This window comes from Panthera pardus, unplaced genomic scaffold, assembly GCF_024362965.1.
Source record: "Panthera pardus isolate Hobbes unplaced genomic scaffold, ASM2436296v1 HiC_scaffold_17, whole genome shotgun sequence".
NCBI lineage: Eukaryota > Metazoa > Chordata > Mammalia > Carnivora > Felidae > Panthera > Panthera pardus.
Genome location: NW_026526732.1, coordinates 9,851,260 through 9,863,862, shown reverse-complemented (window position 1 = coordinate 9,863,862; position 12,603 = coordinate 9,851,260). Strand labels below are relative to the sequence as shown.

The 12,603-nt window shown below is 54.2% G+C and overlaps 1 protein-coding gene across 1 annotated transcript in view; it reads left to right on the top strand.

The window, feature by feature from the left end:
- SYNJ2 (synaptojanin 2) overlaps positions 1-12,603 on the top strand; it is a 107,514-nt gene that overhangs the window by 35,384 nt on the left and 59,527 nt on the right. Inside the window, 2 exon segments of the mRNA XM_053904315.1 lie at positions 1,319-1,589; positions 5,452-5,677. Coding sequence (XP_053760290.1) covers positions 1,319-1,589; positions 5,452-5,677 — 497 coding nt within the window.

Here is a 12,603-nt window from a genome sequence, read left to right as displayed (position 1 = left end):
TGGACCAGAACCACGCCAGCCCCTGAAGGCCAGTTGGTCACCTGAGTTATCTCTGGGGCCCTCTCCTGAAATAAAGCAGGGGCGCCCTCCCTGATGTCCCCAGAGTAGAGCATTGCCACGCACCCCTGACCCACACAGCAGGTATCTGTCGGAACCTTTGTGTGCCCGCTATGCACTGGGGGGTACAGAACAGAAAGCAGCCGCAGATGGTTTGGTGGGGTCCCCGGAGGAGGGTGTCTCATTCTCCTGGCAGCCAGGTTGGCAGTGGCCTGGGTAATACTTCACGGGGATTGGGAAAGGCTTGAGCTGCTCTCGGCTTATTTAGGAAGTATTCATCAAAGACTTACCATGTGCAGTGCCCAGATATCATAATGAAACAGAGTCCTGTCCCTAAGAAACCCCCAATCTCCTGGGGACACAGATGGGATGGAGGTTGTTAGTTTTGCATACATGAGGGCTAACAGGGATGCTGTTGGCATGTAGAAGGGGCATGTAACAATGTCTCTGGGGAGCAGGGAAGGCTCCAGAAGGGTGGAGAGGAATTCTAGGAAAGAGGGGCTGAGCTAGGGTGGTCCTGGTGAACACTGGGAAGGCTCATGGCTGTTCTGGAGGGCGGAGGCGGGCAAGGTGGGTGGGGAAGGCCGTGATGGGCAGGCGGTGGTGGGGTATCCCAGGCAGAGGCAGCGGCCTGAGCAAAGGCCCGTGTGTATGAGGGCATATGGTGCATTTGAGGAACCACAGAGGACAGCCCCAGGGAGCTGCTGGACCCTAGGTGTCCGTATGTGGGGAGGGATGGGGGTGGTCGGCCTGCGAGGAGCTCCCATTTCAGTCCTGGGGGAGGTGGGGGAGGTGGGGGGGTTGAAGCAGAGAGGTAGGTCCTCCATCAGGCAGCTTTGAGAGGCGACTCTAGTGACTGAGCTTGCAGGACTGACCACACCTGGAGACCCTGAGCCAGGTGGCGCCTGAGGATTTGGGGAGGGGGCAGAATTGGGGAGAGACTGTGGGGCTGGGAAGGCCCCTGGCCAGTAACCCTCAGGCTGGCAGGCAGCAGAATGGCCTGGGCGCTTGTTAAAGCTCAGGTGGCTGTCCCCTCGCCCGGCTGTCTGGAGGGCCTGAGAATTCACATTTCCAGCAGGCTTCCAGGTGGTGGTGCTGCTGCTGGTCGGGGGCCAGCCTCCGAGCATCAGGCACCGGGCTTCAGGCTCAGGTGATGGAGATTCCTGATACGGTCATGTGGTTCCAGCGGAAACGTGGGCTGTGAGCTGCTTCTCCGCCTGCTGACTGTGGTCCTGAGCCTTCTTGTCTGTTTCCCTTCCAGGTGGTGCTTCCCTGAGCTTCCTGGTTTTGGTGACAGGCTGCACGTCCGTGGGCAGAATTCCAGAGGCTGAAATCTACAAAATCACTGCCACCGACTTTTACCCTCTCCAGGAGGAGGCCAAGGAGGAGGACCGCCTCACAGCCTTGAGGAAAATCCTCAACTCGGGGTTCTTCTACTTCTCCTGGCCCAATGATGGGTCTAGCTTTGACCTCACCGTCCGGGCACAGAAGCAGGACCATGACAGCTACGAGTGGGGGAGCTCCTTCTTTTGGTGAGGGCCCTGGGTCGTCTTCTGCCCCCCCCTTCCCCCCTGGGTCACATGGATGGTGGGCTCTGATTGAAACCTGTGTCCTTGTTCTCTGCTTTACATCGTCCCCAAGATCCTGGGGTACCTCTGCGAGCCCAGTCTCAGCGCAGTGAGAAGAACGCTAACACCCTCATCCCTCCCCCCTCCCCCCCTGGGGTCAGGGAAGGTGTTCAAAGTGGTCTAATGTAGATTTAGGAAAGAAACTCTCTGTAAGTCAAGACCATAAGAGCCCACATCCATCCTGTGCTTCCTAAGTGCCAGGCTATGGTCAGTGCTCCTGCGGTCCTCTCAGTGATCCTGGTTACCCTCTGGCACACACACATTTACCACCGATGCTTATAAGGTGCTCACATTCCAGGCTGTTTAAGTTCTCTGCTGGTGGGCAGTAACTCAGAATCCTCATAGTAACTTATGGGGGGGGGGGGTCTGTCTGTTATTCCCATTTTATAGATAAGGAGACTGAGGCTTGAACAAGCCAGGCATTCTGGCTCCAGATCCCATACTGTTAATCACCAAGCCAGACCAGTTCCAACAATGGGGAAACTGAGTCCGCCTGCCAAGGTGATGTGCATTCATGTCATAAGACATGTCCTGAAGCCCAGACAAAGGTGCCTGGATTTCTGTATGTTTAGGGTCATCTGGGTGCTCTTTCACGGACCTAGCTAGGTGTGGATGACTGTATAAGTATGTAAATTATCTATGGCCCTTTATGGGCCTTGGGGATCCTGACCTTGGCAGGTCTGGGGGAGGGGGGCACAGTGATTTACATAGACTGGTGCCAGGCCTAGGTTGTCAATGATGCCGTACCTCTCAGATGGACCAGGAGATGTGTGGGAAGTGAGTCAGAAGCCAACGTGATGAAAATCCTGCTGTAGAAATTGCTCCAATGTACTTTATACACTGGGCTGTTCTTAGAATCCCAGTCCTGGCCTTTTGGAGCTCGGCCCGTTTTCCAGCCCTAAGACAGGGTCGGTGAGGCTTATTCACATCCTTTTTTTTTGTATCTGCCTCTCTCCCTTTGCCCGAACACAGAAAGTCGTAAGGATCACTGGATAAACATTTTCCCTTGGTGCTTCAGACCCTCACCCAGGCCCGACTTGTCTCTGGAGGAGGGGGCTTCACCATCTCCTTCCGTGGGCCCCAGCATTCTCTACCCTCAGATCCTCTTGGGCCTTCTGGTTTTGTTGAGTTTGCGGGGGCAGTAAGGTGCTCAAACGCTAAAACATCTGTGAATCTCCTGCTCTTCTTGTTAAAAGGCAGATTCTGATTCAGCGGGTCTGAGCTGGGGCCCAAGGCTCAGCGTCTCTAGCAAGATGATGACGTGGCTCCTGCGCTGCGGTTCGAGGACCAGTCTCTGAGTGACAGGTCCAGGAGACGGTGTTTCTGTGAATCACTAATTCCATTTTGCAGGCACCAGCTGGTGCACGTGCCCCTGAGGTCAGCTGAGCTCAGGGATACAAGGGCTGTGGATTACGAGAAGTATTTGTACTAAGGCCTCGGAGCCACTCTCAACGAAGACTTCCAGGCAAGGAGCGGAGCGAGGTGTCACAGGCTGTAACGTGCTTGGCAACATCGAAGGACCATAGGGGATGCCGGGGAAACGGGGTGGCCCCGGCACCTTTGTGACTGCCCCCGTCAGGCCTCCTTCCGCCAGCTCTGTGGCTGGAGACTTGAGGCCCACAGAAAGCAGTGAGAGTGGAGATCCACGAAGCGGAGGCCGAGAGGGACTTGGGAAGGGAGGACGCCCCACGTGGACGCCAGACTCCATCTTGAGTTGAGAGGGGGCGGCGGCTGTGGAGGGCGCCGGGCTGCCGGGCCGCGCCACCCTCCAGGGCGTGGTGTTTGGGCGGCGCCCACGGAACTGACCACAACTGAGTCAGCCTTGACTGAGTGGTCACGGGCTTGACTGCCTAAACCCACCATTTGGGGTGCTGTGTTCCAGGTCTGGACCCACATCTAGAGTCAGATGGGGTCAACGCTGAACGTGGCTGGTGAACGAGGGAACGCGTTGGGCAGCGTGAAGTGGTTTTTCCTGGCTGGTAATTGACCCCACTGATAACTGCCTCCCAGAACGATGGAAGCCTGGGAGGAAACTCAAAGCACTTTTCCTTCACAGATCTGGGTCTCTCCCTCCGAGGAAAGGAGCCGTCCTCCTACAGAGCGCCAGGCCAGTGTGACTACAAACAGGGATTCAGAGTTGACTATTTGGCAAAAGCCTCCTTTGCCTGACCTCTGGTGACTGACGGCTGCCATAGCTGTGGGGCCGGAAGACTGGAATGTTCTGGAGGCTTTGCCTTGATACCATATGCAGATTTAATTTGCTACTAAAGCGGGTTCATCGTCTGAATTTTAGAGAGTGATTCAGAGGAAAACGTATTTTGTAAAGGAGGTCTCGGTGATCGTCATCTTTCAGGCAGACCAGCACTGTGGCAGTGAGAGCTCAGAAGGGGACCCATGTGGCCACTCCCTGAGGGGGGTCGTGTCTCAGCGCCCAGGTGCAAGTGTGTGCTCACAGTGGGGGAGCCTGGCCTGAGACCTGGGGAGTCCCTGCTGCTGGGAGGAGCCACCGGAGACAAGGAGGAGCACAACACGCTTTGGAAGAAATGAGAGAAGGCTGCTCTCTTTGAGGAAGGCTCTAGGGCAGGAACAGTGCTGCCTTTTTTAAACAGATAGGGCATTGTGATCTAGATTTGCTTACTACCCCATGGGAGAGAGTCTTCTGTGAAGGCTCCTGCCTCCCTGGGAGGGTCTGAGAGGCATCTGAAGGTGCTGCTCTGTGCCCTGAGCACCTGGAATGGATCTCAGCCGGCGGGGTCGGGGGTCCTGGCACCCCTCCGAGGCCTCATTTCTCAGAGAGGCCGCTTGAGCGGAGTAAGGTCGAGTGGGTGTGGGGAAGCTGAGACAGAGCAGAAGGCTGTGGCCAGCAGGGGTGTGGCTGTACGTGTGGGGCCTTCACTGGGAGAGGAGATAGGCCTGGGCCTGGCAGAGCAGTGAAGAGGGCAGGCTCCCAGCTGCTCGCTGCTGCTTGCTGGTTCTGTGACCTTGGGCAAGTCCTTCACTTCTCCGTGCCTCAGTTTCTCTATCTGTAAGATGGGCTGAATGGTAATAGCTTTCATATGGGGCCTATGGAGGATGAAGTGAGCTGATCCATCCCAAAGCACTTAGAATGGTGCTCAGTGCCCTTGGTAAATGTTGGCTTTTATCCCCCTCCTTATCATCACGGACACCAGGGGTCCCCAGAGGCCCAGAACAATCCACAGGTGTAGGGAGGAGGGCTGGAACTTTCCTTGTTTTATTTTTGTCTCCTTTTTTTATTTTGGATTGCTTCCTAGTGCTCTCGTTGGGACAGAATAGACCTCATGTGTTACATATGTAATTTAAGCCAGCATACGTGTATTTAATGATTATTTTTATCATTTATTATTTAAGGGCAAAACCTATGATTAATTTTTTTGACTGATGGGACTTCTGATTTAAAAGTGTGGAGGCCAGGGATCTAAAGGGAGGCTTCTCTGACAGTCCCTGGAAGGTGATGGTTGGCTCGCACTCCTGGCTCGGCTTCCGTTCGCCGATACGGACTTCCGCAGCGGCTCCAGGCCGTCCCCGCTGCTGCTGCTGCTGCTGCTGCTATGGGGCTCCGCGGCCCGCTGCTTGCGGGGGTGGGGGTCTCGGAAGCATGTGAACCTCCGGGCCACGCGCCCCGAGCGCCAAGTTCATGGCGGGCACCTGCACCCCGTCCTGCGGGGGCCCCGCCCCACTTGCTTTGGGCGCAGTGTTTCCGGGAGCGTGTGTGCTGACCCGAGGCTCTGTGGGCTCCGCTTTGCAGGAACCAGCTGCTGCACGTGCCCCTGAGGCAGCACCAGGTGAGCTGCTGTGACTGGCTGCTGAAGGTCATCTGCGGGGTGGTGTCCATCCGTACCGTCTACGCCTCACACAAGCAGGCCAAGGCCTGCCTCATTTCCCGCATCAGCTGCGAGCGCGCCGGCGCTCGCTTCCACACCCGCGGCGTGAACGACGACGGCCACGTATCCAACTTCGTGGAGACAGAGCAGGTCAGTGGCGCCCGGTGGTGCGGCGGGGACGCAGCCGCGCACGTGCGTTTCCATTTGGGACAGAAGAGGGCCAGGCATGTTTGGAGGTCGTTTCTGGGGATCGTGGCTCCTTCCTCTGGAGAACAGAGTGAGTCACAGGGGCTCTGCCTGCAAGTGTGGCCTCCGGTTTGCCGGGGGCGGCTTTCTTGATCCACTTCTGCTCACCCGAGGTACTTGCAGCTAAAAGGAAGCGGGCGTTTTTGCCTTGGTCATAAAGGGTGGCAGGCTGTTTAAGAGGGCAGGTGGTGGATGATCCAACAGGATCTTAAGGCAAAAAGTAGATCAATACGGCGAGGATGAGGGAACAAACAGGTTTTCATTCTAAATCAACTGGAGCACGTCTTAGCACCTGGGAGTTGTGAAATCTGAGCGTTAAGCGGCATTTGCTTTCAGCTTCCTTGAATATAACCATCTGCTTAGTCTCTCATTGATTTTTTTGCCCCTAAATTCTGTTCTCATTCCCAGAGATGCTGTCTCACACTGGTTTTTTCCCCCCTCTCTGGGTGGCAGATCTGTAGGATAATGCCACTTGGTGGACTAACAGGTAGAATAAATTGTAAGTAAGGTCAGCCCCCACGAAAGGCACAGGTGCAGTGTGGCTGTGGCTGTCAAGCTGCAAACAGCCTGTGTTTATTTAGTAGGGATGTGTCTCTGCAACCCCTCCTTCCTGCAGCTGGGAGAGGTGTTTCCTACCAGGACTTTAGCCCGGGTCATTCACGGATTTGAGCACCTGTTTTCTTTCTTTCCTTCCCTTCCCCTTCCCCTTCCCCTTCCCCTTCCCCTTCCCGTCCCCTTCCCTTTCATGAAATTTATTGTCAAATTGGTTTCCATACAACACCCAGTGCTCATCCCAACAGGGAGCACCTGCTTTCTCTGTGTCAGCAGCCGTGGGCTTGGGCTTCAGGGGAGGAGGTCCTCCTAGAGTCAGGTGCTGAGTGGGAGGACTTTGGAACAGGAGCTAACGATGAGCACCAAGGGCAGTTTCTTGCCTATGACTTCTGTTCACTCTGCCTGCTCTCCTGGATGCAGATGAGGCCATAAGTAACATCCGGTTAAAAATGTCAGAGAAAACACGGGCCCTAAACGAAGGCCAGTTTCTTTTTTCTCGCTCGTGTGTACGCGATGAAAACTACTTCCTTTTGTTCACATGCCCCACCTGCATTCCCGTTACCTGCATTTCCATCCCAATTTTTATCCTTGGGTTATGAGCCTTTGAATCATGCAGTTCGTTCAACAAATCTTTATTGTTTATCTCCCGCTATGGGCTGGGTGCAGTGCCGGGAACTGGGGGCAGGCCACTGCCTGTCTCTAAGTAAATAAATAAACTTAAAAAAAAAAAGTCAAAATTTATGGCCAAAGAAACTCAGTCATTTAAAAAAAACAAATCGGGGTCTCGGGTCTCCTCTGTTGTATCTTACTCATCAGAAAAGCAGCTGTCCTCCCTTTCACCGTCGTTCCTGAAAGATTAGGCACGTTAACACTGAAAATGTAAGTCAGTGGTAGGCGTTTCCTCAGGCTGCTGTAAGAAAGTGCCACAAACAGGGGGCTTAAGAAAACTAGAATTGATTGTCTCACGGTTCTGGAGCCCAAAGGTCCAAAATCCAGGGGCTGGCAAGACTGTGCTCCCTCTGAAAGTTCTAGAGGACGATCCTTCCTGTCTCTTCCCTCTAGAGGAGGGCCCCGTGGTCGCAGCCCTCTGTCTCTGCCTCACCTCCACATGCTGTCCTCTTCCGGAATGTCCCTTTGCCCTGTAACGAGGGGACCCACCCTATCTAGTGTGCCCTATCTTTACTAACCGCATCTGTAGTGACTGCCTTCAAATAAGGTCACATTCCAAGGTGCTGGGATTAGGACTCCAACATGTCTATTTGGGGGACACAATTCCACCCATAACAAAGACATAATTCAATGTTAAAGAATTGTGCTCTAAACGCAGCACATTTAGCTTTATGAAAAAAATCTCAGTAGTGTCTGCTTTTCTCATTTTTCTATAGACTGGTTGGGGCTGGGGCCTTTGCTCTGGTTATTTCATCCAGAGATGGCAGGCAGCTGGGAATGCGGCCCCCATCCGGGACCAACATGTAGCTACTTGGCCCCACGGTGATGTCACTTTTACCAGACAGGTAACAGGGCAAGGGGGTTGTGCTGGCCTCGCACCCAAAGCTGTTCTCTGTGGGGCTACTCCCGACAGACCACAGGCTCTCCGCTGTGGGAAGTAGGCGCCCAGGATGATTCGTGCCTTCAGAGAGCCCCAGACAGTGTGAACACCATGGTGGGGGTGGCGGCGGGGAGGACTCAGTGCCCAGAGGTGATTCCACATGTGTCCTCATTGGCAACACGGGAGCCAACCCTGAGCCCCTCAGCTGATGTTGATGGTGAGCCTGCCCAGGCAGGGACGCAGCAGGAACAGGACAGGTGCCTTCAGCCTCCTGGGAGTGCCTCCCTCGGCTGGCGCTCAGCTGCAGGGTCCTGCCTGCAGGGAGAAGGGAAAGCCAACAGACAAGTGAGGTTGGGGAGACACACACGAAGCACCGGGTAGGGAAGCCACCGGGGGAGAAGAGGACACAGATGAAACTGAGGAGAGTGGTGAAAGCGTGTGCTTCCCCCAGGAAAGCATCCTGCTGAGGGACACCCTGACGATACCCTGGGGACCCAGCACAGCCCCCCAGGGGGCGTGGTCACCAGCCGCTCCCCGAAGCCAGCTCCAGGCAGCGTCTGCTGTAGGTGCATCGTCCCCTTTTCTGAAATGTTCTCAGAGGCAGGATGAGCGTGGCTGAAGGAAGGCAGGTGCTCCCGGGAAGCAAGAGACTCAAGAGACTCGTGTTGCTCCCACTGGCACGAGAGAGCCCCTTGCTCTCTGTCCCTGCCATCAGGGAATGGTTTTGTTTGCGGCACTCTGTAGCAATAGAAGTAATTAGGGTTGATCTAAATTGTTTTTTTATAACATAAAAATCTTTTCCTCAGTGAAATATGTACTTAACCAGTGTTCCTGCCAAGCACAGTGCTGCCTTCCTCCCCTCCCCTACCTCCCGCTGGTGAAGGCACTTCTGAGCATCCTCCTGGGGAGGGAGCTCAGCCTGCGGCATCCACTTGGCTCAGCTTGGGGAGATGCACGTGACATGTGATGCACAGTAAGCGTCTGGGAAGCCTGTAACCCCATTGAAGTTGGCCCATCCAGGGCTGCGGGGATCTGACGGGGGCCCTGCGTGCTCTGCTCCCCCACATTTGCGGGCCAGAGACCGTGAGGTCCGGGTCCGCATGGTGTCCTGGGGCAGAGTGTACCTCCCTGCAGTCTTGGTGGCTTTGCTCCTGGTGACGGCAGATTGTGCACTGATCGCATCCCGCGGGCTTGGAATCAGACTGATGCAGTAGGCAGAGTGGGGGCCATTCTTCCAAGTAGCATGGTGTCGCCTGCTTTGTGACCTGACGTTTGAAGAAATGGCGGGCCTTGAAATGTGGGTTCGTCACCAGAGAGTGGTAGGCAGCATCTTGGAGGAGATTGGCGTGGAGCCACAGCGGGAAGGAGCCCCAGCTGGGACTGCTTGCCCCCACCCCCACCCTCGGTGGCTGCCCATAGGTCACATCTGGCTGAGGACCCTGCTACAGAAGTGAGACTCTTCAGACCCAAGCTTGTGGCCACCTGGGAGTGGAAGTCCTTCAGTAAATGCATGAAGGAGGCTCATGAATTGCCACGCTGTACTCCTTTGCAAATGGCAGGACAGAGCAGGCTGGTCCTGTGAGGCAGGGTCTCCCCTGAATTAAACACTCAGGGAGCCAGAAGAGAGGGGTGCTTTCAGTGCACCCACTCTGCCTTGCTTTAACATTTTTCCTAAGAGGAAGGAACAAGCTTTCTTCTCCAAGGCAGGCTGTATGTGTGTGCATGTTGGGGTGTGTGTGTGTGTGGGGGGGGGTTGTGTGTGTGTGTGTACATTTGTGTGTGGTATGTGAGTGCGTGTTTGTGGGGGGAGTATTTCATGTGTGTGCATTTGTGTGTGGTGTGAGTGCGTGTTCGTGGGGGGTGTTTCGTGTGTGTGCATTTGTGTGTGTGGTGTGTGTGCATGCGTGTGTGCAGGTGTGGACCACATCTCAGTCTCCCTGGGAAGAAACCTGGAGTCCTTTCAGCTCTGCCGTGAGTCATACCTGGTGGGATTGCTCTGCAGCTGTGACTCACCATGCAGAAAGACAAAACCAAAAAAGTCCCTTTGGTCTATCAAAAGTGAAAAAGATGAAAAATATTTGGCTATTGAAGATAAGGCCACTGATTAATCCAGGGAGGGCAGGATGACTGCGTGTCCTCCCAAGAATGCAGCAGACTTGGAAAGAATTGGCTTGTAAATGCCTCACCTGGAGGTACAAGTTCAGCAAATAGAAGACAAAAGTGTATCTGCTGGGTTGTGAGTCTTCCTGCACTATCCCTTTCTCTTCACGGTCGCTGGCTTTCTGCTCCCACCACTCTGTGAAAGGGGCTTCTCAGAGTTGCCAAGACAAGACCAGGGGGGTCCCAGGCCTGGCCTCACCACCACTTAGCCATGGTGGACTCCCTCCTTCCTGAAATGCCCTATGGTCTCCCTCCCACCCCTTGTCTGACCCTACACTCCCTGTCCCCACAGCCTAAGCCCTGCTCCCCCGGTGCTCTGACCCTGCCCTGGTCAGTCGTCTGCAGGGGCCTCGTCCACACTCCTGGGCAGTGCTTCCCTGGCCTGAAGAGCCATGAGCCACTGCCCAGCACTGGGATCCCGTTCCCTTGATACTCATTTACTCCTCCCTGGGACCAGATGGCAGTAACTCCCTTGAGAGAGGGAAATCGAGGCCCAACGTGGTTAACATGCCCAGGGTCACCCTGCAGGGCACATGGAAGCTGGCAGGTGGAAGGTGCTGTCCCAGAGCCCACGTGCTGACCCACGTTCACACTCCACCCTCCTCTCCTTCCCCTGGGATCCAGATGCCCTCTGTGAGTTGAGGCATCAGTCTGCCACTAGTATTAAAACCTATGTTCTTTAGCTCAGAAAAGGAAAGCACCACAAATCCACTGCTGGTGTTTGATGGTCAGGTTTGTCTTACTACCTTGGGAACAAAGAAGGTGGCCCTGATGATGAACAGGACACAGAACTAGAAAGTCTTCATGTGGGAGGGAGCAGTGGAGAAATCCAGAGGCATCTTTCCTTCCTCTCCCAGGAGTGGGGTCTAGGGTGTGGGGACTCTCGGCGGGTGTTTTCTGAAGCTGGTTCTGCCTGTGCAAGTTCTAGCTCAAGAGGAGCGTGGTCTAATGCTGGAAATAGCTGCATTAGCATGTGTTCGAGTGAAGGGTCATAGTTCCATAGCTTAAATCATGTCCTGGCACTGCTGAGGGCTATCTTTATAGAGAAATGTTGGCTAAATTGGTTTCTTTCTCAGCATTCTGGATCCGTATGTTCTTTCTTTATTTTTATTTTTTTAAGGTTTTTAAAAATGTTTATTTTTGAGAGAGCATGAGCAAGCGCACAAACGGGAGGGGCACAGAGAGAGGAAGACAGAGAATCCCAAGGCAGGTTCCGAGCTGTCAACGCAGAGCCTGACGTGGGGTCAAACTGTGAGATTATGATCTGAGCCAAAATCAAGAGTGGGGGACACTCAACCGACTGAGTCATCCGGGTGCCCCCGGACCCATGTGCTCTTTTATTTTTAATTTTTTTAAATATATTTTTAAAATGTTTATTTTTGAAGGAGAGAGAGGGAGAGTAATTGGGGGAGGGGCAGAAAAGAAGGAGACACAAAATCCAGAGCAGGCTCCAGGCTCTGAGCTGTCAACACAGAGTCCAACACGGGGCTCGAACTCATGTTGCTATGAGAACATGACCTGAGCCGAAGTCAGATGCTTAACTGACTGAGCCACCCAGGCGCCCCTAGACCCATATGCTCTTAATCTCAGGGTAGCCAGTGATGCCTACGGTAGTTTAAGCAATCTGCTACTTTCTCCTTTTTCTTTCTTTTTTTGTTTTTTGGTTTATTTTTAGTAAAATAGTAAGGGCTAGCAAATTTGCTGGTAGTCAGTATCTGGAAACAGAGAAGTTCTCAACCAGTGCTTTTCCCTTTGGAAATTAGGGGATAGGAGTTTCGCTCAGCTCTGTGGCTGCCAGGCTCGTCATTCCTGTTGTCTGGGGACCTGCAGGTCTGATGTTCAGGTCCTGCGCTGCAGAATTACTAATGCATGTGTGATCTGAGCGTGATCTAGAAGCATGGAAAGCTACCCTGTAAGGGAGCAGCCTGGTAAGAAATGGAAAGGATCAGCAGGGTTGGCCAGGCTGGCCCTGCCAGGCCAGGGTAGAATTACTCAGATAAAGGGCAGTGCATCTGATAACTGCCACAGTGTCCCCTCGTGATGCTCGGACCTGCACTTTTTGTCCCTTTAAAACTACCCAGCACTATGGTTTGAGGGGGCCCGCGGGCACATGAGGAGTTGGTACATTCTGCAGTAACCGTGTGTGTGGGGGGAGAGGAGGTGGTCTGTTCTTTAGCGTGTAAGTATCCTTTGCTTCCGTGCAGTGTATGTGGACTTAGTGTCGGGTTGAAGAACACGGTGGCACAGGGCCAGGAGCACCTACAAGTTCAAGCCTGCCTTGTCAAGTGCAGGGCTGACAAGTGTAGTCACCTAGGTCTTTTGGCTGTGGCTTGTTCATTTCATCCATCCTTTTCCAGTTGCCCGCTGCTACTTGGCTAGGTGACAAGGTGAAAATAGAAGGCTCTAAGGAAGGTCTCAGTTAAATTCCGGAGTACTTTTGCTTCTATTGCTGAAATGGGGTGTGGGGAGGCCTTGCTGGGCTTTCCAGGGAGCTGGGAAAGGCTGTGTTTATTGCCGGTTGGCTGCAGCCCTCCCCCGGAGGCCCCAGGCCCGCTCCAGGCTCCTCTGA